At 35.2% G+C, this 9,900-nt stretch overlaps 1 protein-coding gene across 1 annotated transcript; it reads right to left on the minus strand.

Moving 5' to 3' along the window:
* Positions 1-584: 584 nt before the first annotated feature.
* On the minus strand, positions 585-4,280 carry LOC112323424 (G-type lectin S-receptor-like serine/threonine-protein kinase At4g27290). The gene is made up of 7 exons (XM_024581635.2): positions 2,799-4,280; positions 2,559-2,696; positions 2,120-2,325; positions 1,765-1,975; positions 1,442-1,679; positions 1,206-1,356; positions 585-1,121 (listed from the first exon to the last, which is right to left on the minus strand). The coding sequence occupies exons 1-7, from the start codon at positions 4,156-4,158 to the stop codon at positions 819-821; spliced, it is 2,607 nt and encodes an 868-aa protein (XP_024437403.1). The 5' UTR covers positions 4,159-4,280; the 3' UTR covers positions 585-818.
* Between the last annotated feature and the right edge of the window lie 5,620 nt (positions 4,281-9,900).

A 9,900-nucleotide genomic window follows, 5' to 3' on the forward strand; every position in this document is an offset into this window, starting at 1 on the left:
TATTGTCATATGAATACTTAAAAAACTTTTGATAGTTCTTTATGGAATAGGATTAAATGTATTAATCTACATTTATGTCTTTAATTTTTTACTTGGAATTTGGTTAAAAAAAATAACATTCTAACAATATTGACATATATTGACGCATAGAAACTTTGATTAATTTTATTAAAGATAAGTTTCAAATATAGAATTCACAATCATATTTTTTCTTGCTGCTAGAGAACTGACAATGAGGGGAAGGGCGAGCCATGTAACTAGCAGGTTTTGAATAAATTTCTGAAGTCAATAGTATTAATTTTAATCTCTGCTCATAAATTAATATATGAAGTTAAAGATATAAGAGCTTATAACGACTCCTTCTAATCAGAAAAATCTAATCTGGAAAAAATCTTAACCAAATAAAGTCTAACTTCTAACTAGGAAAATCAAATTAAAACTCTATAACTTAACTAGGAAAGAAATTCTAATCTAACTAGAAAAAAATAAAAATCAAATAGCTTTTACTGATGATCATGGTCATTTCTGGTTGACCATCAATCGTGGTTGATTGATCATAGACAATTATTATCTAATATGGTTGATTATGTTAGAAAATCTAGGAGATCAATTCTCAGATTTATACAGCAATCTTCGCCCCATTCACAATTTCAAGCAGTAGCAGGAAGAAAGAAAGAAATAAAGGGAAAAAACAATCTCCACATCCATTTGCACAAACACTTAATCCCATATAACAAAGAAAGCCAAGACCTCAAGACTGCTGAATTCTCTGTAATCACATCCTTAACACGCTCTGCATATAACTTTATTAGAAGAGCTTATCGAGCATCCACAAGACTGATTGTCACCTGATTCACTGAAGAACTTGTGTCTATAGCAGGAAAACTGGGATCATTCTGACTTCTCGTGATTGAAAAGGTAGGTTGTGTTGGAGATGGAAGAGTAGTGTCAGTGCTCAACATGAAAATAATTTCGGACATTGTTGGCCTGTTTGCTGCACAATCTTGCACACACAATAGACCAACATGAATGCACCGCAGTACTTCTGAACTAGGACATGATTGCCTGATTGATAAGTCCATCATCTCCAAGGCGTTTCCATCTTTCCACAGATTCCATGTCTGCATCATTCACCATACTTTGGATTAAAATATGTCAGGACACAATAATTGCTTAATAGAAAAATGAGCTCAAGTTCTGCTTACATATCGTATCAAATTTGAGGACAGATCTTCTTTGAAAAAACCTATGTTCTTCCTACCACTAATGATCTCCAGAAGTAAGACTCCAAAACTGAAGACGTCGGATTTTACAGAGAAGAGGCCATCCAGAGCATACTCTGGTGACATGTATCCACTGTGTAGTGCAGCAAATAAAAGGAACTTCAGTTAGGAAACAATGTATGGCATAACTTCATAAGACGTTGATGTCTTGTGCTTACAATGTGCCGACGACTCTGTTTGTATTTGCTTGGTTTTGGTTCCCACAAAAGATCCTTGCAGTCCCGAAATCTGAAATTTTGGCATTCATCTCCTCATCTAGAAGAACATTGCTTGTTTTCAAGTCTCTATGGATGATTCTTAACCTAGAGTCCTGATGAAGATATAGGATCCCTCGAGCAATGCCCATTATGATTTCAAAGCGCTTTTCCCATTCCAGAGATGCTTTTCTTGACTGATCTGTTTAAAATTTTCGTAATCATTTCCATTAGAACATGCATTTGAGGAATTATATCTAGTCTGCTAGACAGTCTCAGAGACATACCAAAAATAAGGTAGTCCAGGCTTTTGTTAGGCATGTATTCATAGATCAGCATCTTTTCTTCTGCTTCAATGCAACAGCCAAGAAGTTTGACAAGATTTCTGTGCTGAAGTTTTGCAATTAACAAAACTTCATTCTTAAACTCATCTATTCCTTGTTCTGAGCTCTTCGATAGCCTTTTAATAGCTACCTCCTTTCCATTTGATAGCTTTCCCTGAAAGAAATTCATAAAGTGCTGGTTTACTTACTAGAAACTTTGTCTCATGTTCCATACATCTGGAGAGCACCATGAGGAAATGGTGTGAATTGTAATATAATTAATGGAGCTTTCCCTTTTTCCAATTGAAAGAGAAATTACCTTGTAGACAGGACCAAATCCACCTTCTCCAAGTTTTCTTTCAGAAGAAAAATTGTCTGTTGCAGCTCTGATGGTGCCTAGATCATAGAAGGTTATATTTAAATTCTCTTCGCACTCATGGGCGCTCGTAAGGTCCTCAGAGTTTGACATGCGATTTTCTGGATCCAATGATAGCAACTCACATCTCCTTCGCTTCTCTAGATGGCCTGACAAAATTAAAGAGCACTTGTGGAATTAACTGAAAAACTGGTTATTAGAATATATAGTTGTGGTAAATCAAGGAGATGGAGCTTAATTTCATGATGCAGATAGGTGTAATTAGCAAGAGATGGAGGTTAATTACTTTTTATGGTGCTGCCTAATACTGTGGTTTGTCTGCTGTAATTCAACAACTTGAAAAGGAATCCTACCTAGGAATCTTGTTTTCAGGATTTCTTACCTTTTCTCGCACGTTTCTTTCGAGAGTGAAGGTAAATTGATACAAAAAGAAGCAGCAACGCAATAGCAAACAAAACGATAACTCTAACTATCCAATTCGTAGCCGTGGAGGATTTTGAGCTGTTCTTTGCATATGCAGCTGAAAAATATGATCATATCAGCTTATAGAAAAACTAATGTCAGCTGAAAAATTTAATCAGACCAAAGTTTTGGCACATCGATTACTAATTGCACTACTTACCAAGCTCCCCTGCCTCCACTCGCAGATGAAAGTCCTGTCCCTCATCAGTATATTGCTGCATGTCATTTAGCTCACCATACCAAGCTAAACAGCCTTGTCCCTCATTATTTATATCTAGACTAGCATATCCACTGCAATTACAGCTCCTCAAGCACTCCATTTCACACTCTTTCAAGCTCAAATTCGTGTAAGCGCGGGTCCTGGTAGCATCAGGAATCTTCACATTAGCTATCTTCAAGAACCCTTCTCCTGCACCCTTCCCACATTGGAATTTTCTCTTCTCTACACATGTATGCCAATCATGAGGTGAAAGAGGTTCAAATCCTGGTAAGCATGAGCACTTTATCGCGTTGTTGAAGTTGCATATAGAATAAGAGCCACAGTTTGCGTAAACATCACATGAGCCATCAGGTTCAAGCCAAAACAAAGCCCAATCCTGGCTATCTTCACGCCATGTGACTCGCTTAACTATGCCAGTAGGTTCTAGCACCATTGAAGAGAAAACAGAAGTGTTTCTTAGATAGAAAGTGATGTAAGTTCCTTGTTTGTTGCTGACAAAACTATAGTTGAGAAAACCAGCCTCATTGCTGAAGTCTGGACGATTGCTCTTGACCCCGGTTGATATATCAGGTGTACCACTCAGGCTCCTACCGTTCCACGGTCCAACTCGCCAAAATGGAGTCAGATTCCTATACAAGAAGTACTGAGGTGAACCATTTGGGTTAAGCCCAAATGAGAAATCTCCAGGTGCCGGATCATCACTTGATTTCCATGAAGTTAGGAATTGATTTAAACCAGTTTCCCGGTTCAAGCCGAATCTCATTCCAGGCAAGATAGTATCAGTAGGGTAATCAAAGCTTTGCCATACAATGGATTCAGAGTTACCTGAGTTGTTCTTAACCACCAAAACAAGGTTGCCTGAAGGTAAGAGCTTGGCAGATGAGTTGGCATTTGGCATAGAAATGTTTGTGGACCAAAGAGGAGTCCTTCCTTTGCTATCAACAACAGCCAGATTTCCATCTGCAGCAATCTTGAAAATGCCAGCGGATTTCTTAAGTGGAATTTCTCTGTTGGCAACCCAAACAACAGTTTGTTTCGAGACCTTGTTGAACCATATTCCAACGTACCGGCTTGGAGAGTTGCCTGGACTAAAGAAGCCTAGTTTGAAATTTCCGATGGAGGATATGAGGGATTCATTTTTGCTATCTGAGATGAAGTGGGTTTGATTTATGATGTCAATTCCACAACAAGATGCGAACAGAATGGAAGCCATGAAAAGTACAATGGCATTGGAAAAGAGAGTTCTCTTGGTGTCCATGGAGGCATGGATGATTAGTGACAAGATTTTGGACAAACTCATATCCTAGGGTTGTCTTCCAGGGTAGATCACAATGCTTCTAGAAAAATACATGGTTGAGCATTTATTGCTTTTTGATAAGCCTCTACTACCACAATTTATGTCAACAAGGAGGTGGTTTGGATCTTGTGAGACTCTTGGCTGGTCACATGCTAAACAGGCTATCTGCATCTATTAAAGCCTCTGACTCATCATAGTACTACTGACTAATAAATCCTTTCTTGGTCATGAGACTTAAAGCTAAAGAAAAGCATTGCTGTTTCTAGTGAGTTTGAAAAATGGGTTGCCAACTAATTTATTTTGTCACAGGTTATTGTTAAAAAAAGCTGTAGAGCATTTACCCCTTTATTTTTAAACACTGGTAAAGCTGTAGAGCAATTCGTAAAACTTTGGCCATGAAGATATTTCATGAAATGATGCAAACTTTTCATCTATGTCAAAACTTTTGTCTCTTTAGTCCCCTGGATCTCTTGTTGTTTAAAAGCACCCTTCTGATGTTCCTTCAGAAGTCAGATTTGGCACTAAATTTTCTGGTTGTTGATTAAAAGCTAAAAAGCCTAGAGTTTCACTCCATTGATGCTGGAATGGAAACAACATCCATATCAACACAGTGTAAGGGGAAATGTTGGCAAAGTCATTAGCTTGTGTGTGGTCAAAACAACATAAAAAATGGAGTCTTTAAGGGGAAAAAAAAGTAACCAATTTTGTGCAGAATAACATGGATAGGGGGAGAAAAAAACACTGCAGAAACTTATCACTCGTTTTCTTTTCTTTCTCTCATACATCTCCAGAACATTCAGCCATATATATACAAAACATCAACATATCTTAGCCTTACATTTGTTCATCTTAATTCATCTTTTAATCAAACTCTAATTACTTTCACTTAACACAAGTTAACTAAGTCAAGGTTCAATACTTGTTACAAAAACTTAACTAATTACAACATACTAGGGGTGATCATTTTCGGTTCGGTTCAGTTTTTACCTATAAAATCAACTAAATTGAAATTTTGTAAAAAACAAAAACAACCGAAACCGGTTCCAATCGACAGGTTTCGGTTCAGTTCGGTTTGATTCGGTTTCTGTTCGGTTTGGTTATTTTATATTAAAAACTGAAAATTATATTGTTTTTTTGGGTTTTTTTGACTTTCTAATAGGTTTTTTCGGTTCGGTTTTTTGGTGCGATTCGATTTATTTCTTAACTAAATCTGTTCGATTTGGTTTTTTGATTTCATGCTTATTAAACCAAAACCAAACCGAACCAAATTTTTTAAAAAATATTCTAATTGGTTTTTTTTTTCATGGTTAAGTTTTTTTAGTTATTGTTTTTTGTTTTCTCGGTTTAATCGGTTTTTTGATTTTTTTGCTCACCCCTACAACACATTAACCTTAACATTTTTCCCTATAATATGTTGAACTTGAACTCGTGCATTTCTTCACTTTGAAATTTATCATTAGCCAATGCTTTTGTAAGGTTATCAGTCACTTACTCCTCTGATTTGCATAACTCAATTTAGCCTCTCCTTTCTCGATTGCTTCATGAATGAAATGATATTTAAGTGCAATGCGCTTGGTTATGCTATGAAAAATTAGATTCTTTGCCATTGCTATAACTAATTTATTGTCACCAAACAATATTGTTGTCTCTTCTTTCTTTCCTCTTACATTCTTTATAATTTTTTTCAACCAAATAGCTTGCTTAACAGCTAAACTAGCTGTAAAAGTTTCAACTTCAGCAGAAGATTGAGCCACTAATTGTTGCTTCTTCAAACACCATGCAAACACATTTGAACTAAGAGAGAAAACACAACTTGAAGTTCTTTTCATATCATCAACACATCAATCCTAATAACTATTATAAAATCCAATCAATTTAAGCTCAAAAGTTCGATCAAATTTGATTCCATATATACTTCATAGTGCCTTGAATAAATCTAAGCACCTTTTTAGCAATTCCAATATGAAAATAACTTGGAGAATGTTGGTGTGAGCTATCATTGAGAGATTATTGGATGAAGATGTAATGGAGAGATTATAGGAACAATAGAGAGATTCTAGGAATCCCCTGATTTAAAGGGTCAAACATTATTCTTGCCTTTAATTAAGAGATCTTTGTGTATTAATAGACTAACAATCGTTGTAAAGAAATACACATAAATAAGAGATATATTTTCAAATACTGTCATGGTATCAGAGCCAGACTGGTTCTGGGATTGCTTTCTTCTCTATTAACCTTTGATTATTCAAATACTTCTCCACCAGTCTCCATGAAGATCACCAGAGACGTTGATAACTCTAGTGATCTTCCATCCAACTTTTTCATCAATAATGTAATGTTTTGAATATAAAGACATAGGAAAAGGCTAGAAAGCCCTTGAATGCTTAGATGTAGGAATAAATTAAATGAGGGGTATTGTAGTAATTGTATAAAGAGATGATATATATAAAAAGGAAGGAAAAAAAACAAAAGAAGAGACCTGTAAAATTTTGAGAGAGAACCGCAGGAGTGAAGTGAGAAAGAAGAAGAAGAGAAAAGAGGGGAAAATAAGGGAAGAAGGAAAGGAGTTGGAGGAAATAAGTTAAAAGGGTAAGATTTATGATTTAATGTGTATAATATATTTTCTTTAGCTTTAAATTTTGGTTTTGGATGAATGTTAGGGTTTTGAAAATTTTTGTTTTGAGTTTAATTGATGAATTAAGTTGAATGTTATGAGTTAATTGTTGTGGGTATTTCATTATTTGGTTGATTTTGAGAGATTGAATTGAAAGATGATGATTTTGAGTTATGAATTGTGTAAATGGTGAATGTTGAGTTAGAAATTTGGCAAGAACAGTAGGTTTCTGTTAAAAATTCTGGGTTGGAGGTTGAAGATGACAAAATTTCGGTTTGGTCCCTCAATTTTGGAAAATTACAGTTTAGTCCCCAAACTTTGGAAAATTTGCAGATTGGTCCCTGGAGCCTATTCCGAGAATCTGAACAGAATAACATATGAATTATGGACAGAATTACTGTATAGATAAGAGAATTTAACACTTTCAATTTAGTCCTTCAATTTGACAAAATTACAATTTGACCCTAAAAATTTGGTAAAATTCCAGAATGGTCCTTGGAGTATAATGAGATGATCTGGACAGAAATGAGGACTAATTATGGTCAGAATTTCAGTATATTCATGGATTTATGATAAATTTCAGTTTGGTCCTCCAATTAGACAAAAATTGCAATTTGACCCTTAAAAATAGGATAAATTACAGATTAGTCCCTAGATGTAATATTACCTTTTTTCAGATTAGTTTGATGAATAATTAAGGGTTATTTAGTGAATTATTGCTAATTTTATTATTTGTTTTATTATGGATTAGATTTCGGAAAAACCGTTAGATTTTTGGGTTTTTGAGAAAATTGACTAGTGAGTTCAAAAACATATAGGATTATGGAATACACCCTTAGATAAGTGTATTAAATAAGTTCAATATTCTTTCGAGTCGTTCTTGAATATGTCTCCTTTATATTCAGATAATCCTGATATTCTACCGGCAGGACGTCAGTAGGATTTCCTTCGATATCAGCTTTGAGTTTTGTTGCTTTTGAGTCAGGTGAGTGGATAATTTTCCATATGCATGAGAAATATTATAAATATTTGATTTGTTAATATGAATTGGATCATGCTTCTTGATAATATATATGTTGATTATTATCCTTGTTATGATAAGCATGATCAATTGTTGGATCTGAATTCTTGATATGAACCAATATATATTTTGAATTGAATTCTGAATTGATAGATCCTCATTTGATTGATGTCATGAGTTGAGCCTTGAGATATGAATATGTCTGTTTGATTATGATTATGAACCTATGGTATGTCAGTCAGAATACCCATGCTAACAGGGTAGTGTTAGTCTTTGTGCACATCGTATCTGAACCCTAGTTGGTCGGGGGAGTCACCAACCTGTGTGGACTGATCATCCCACAGTACGGAGCCTCATGCTCATTGCATTTTGATTTTCTGACGAGCTTTACCATATGATATTCTTGTTATGGCCTATTTGAGAAACCTTTCTATAAGAACCTAGAGCCATACTTGTATATATATTTCTCATTGCTGTATTACCTCGTGTGTGTATATTGAACGTTATCTACTCACTGAGTTGTTGAACTCACCCTCTCATTATTATTCTTTTCAGGCTTATAGCTTGATAGCAGGTTACTTTTGTTGAACCTTCCGAACCTGCTTTTTGGTTGTAATTTGTATATTCCTTTTATGTCAAGTTAGTGCTCCAAAACTATGAATTATATTAACTCTTGTATTAAGACAATCTAATTATATTATGAAGTTGATTTTGTTATTAATGCTGCGTTGAACTCTGATTGAGTTAGGATAAGTTTGTGTGTAAGTTTGGGTTCGCATAGGTATGGAACCTTGGAGGGGAACCTTGCCTATGTGCCGGTCATGGATCCGGGATTCGGGTCGTGACAAATAAGTTAACTACAAAGATGGCTGATGTTCTGACCAAAACTTCAGCCCATACAATTGAACCTTTTGTTGTTCTCATTAGAATCAAGCTGAATGACACCACCTATGGACTCTGGTCTCAAGTTATCGAGATGTATATCTCTGGCCAAGATAAGTTGGGATATATCTGTCACGGCCCGAATCTCGGATCCATGACTGGCACATAGACAAGGTTCCCCTCCAAGGTTCCATACCTATGCGAACCCAAACTTACATACAAACTTATCCTTCAAAACTCAATCAGAGTTCAACGCAGCACTAATAACAAAATAAACTTCATAATATAATTTGATTGTCATAATACAAGAGTTCATATAAATTCATAGTTTTGGAGCACTAACTAGACATAAAAGGAAGGTAAAATTACAACCAAAAAGCAGGTTCGGAAGGTTCAACAAAAATGACCCGCTAACAAGCTATAAGCCTGAAAAGATAAATAATAAGAGGGTGAGTTCAACAACTCAGTGAGTAGATAACGTTTAATACACACACACACACACACGAGGTAATACAACAATGAGAAATATATATACAAGTATTGGTTTAGGTTCTTATAGGAAGGTTTCTAAAATAGGCCATAACACACACACACACACACACACGAGGTAATACAACAATGAGAAATATATATACAAGTATTGGTTTAGGTTCTTATAGGAAGGTTTCTAAAATAGGCCATAACAAGAGTATCATATGGTAAAACTCGTCAGAAAATCAAAATGCAATGAGCATGAGGTTCCGTACTGTGAGATTATCAGTCCACATAGGTTGGTGACTCCCTCGACCAACTAGGGTTCAGATATGATGTGCACAAAGACTAACATTACCCTGGTAGCATGAGTATTCTGACTGACATACCATTGGTTCATAATCATAATCAAACAGACATATTCATATCTCAAGGCTCAACTCATGACATCAATCAAATGAGGAGCTATCAATTCAGAAGTCAATTCAAAATATATACTGGTTCATATCAAGAATTCAGATTCAACAATTGATCATGCTTTATCATAACAAGGATAATAATCAACATATATATTATCAAGAAGCATGATCTAATTCATATTAACAAATCAAATCTTTATAATATTTCTCATGCATATGGAAAATTATCCACTCACCTGACTCGAAAGAGCTTAAAGCTGATTCCGAAGGAAATCCTATTGACGTCCCGCCGGTAGAATATCAGGATTATCTGAATATAAAGAAGACATATTCAAGAA

The sequence above is a fragment of the Populus trichocarpa genome, chromosome 11 (genome assembly GCF_000002775.5).
Source record: "Populus trichocarpa isolate Nisqually-1 chromosome 11, P.trichocarpa_v4.1, whole genome shotgun sequence".
Classification (NCBI taxonomy): Eukaryota; Viridiplantae; Streptophyta; class Magnoliopsida; order Malpighiales; family Salicaceae; genus Populus; species Populus trichocarpa.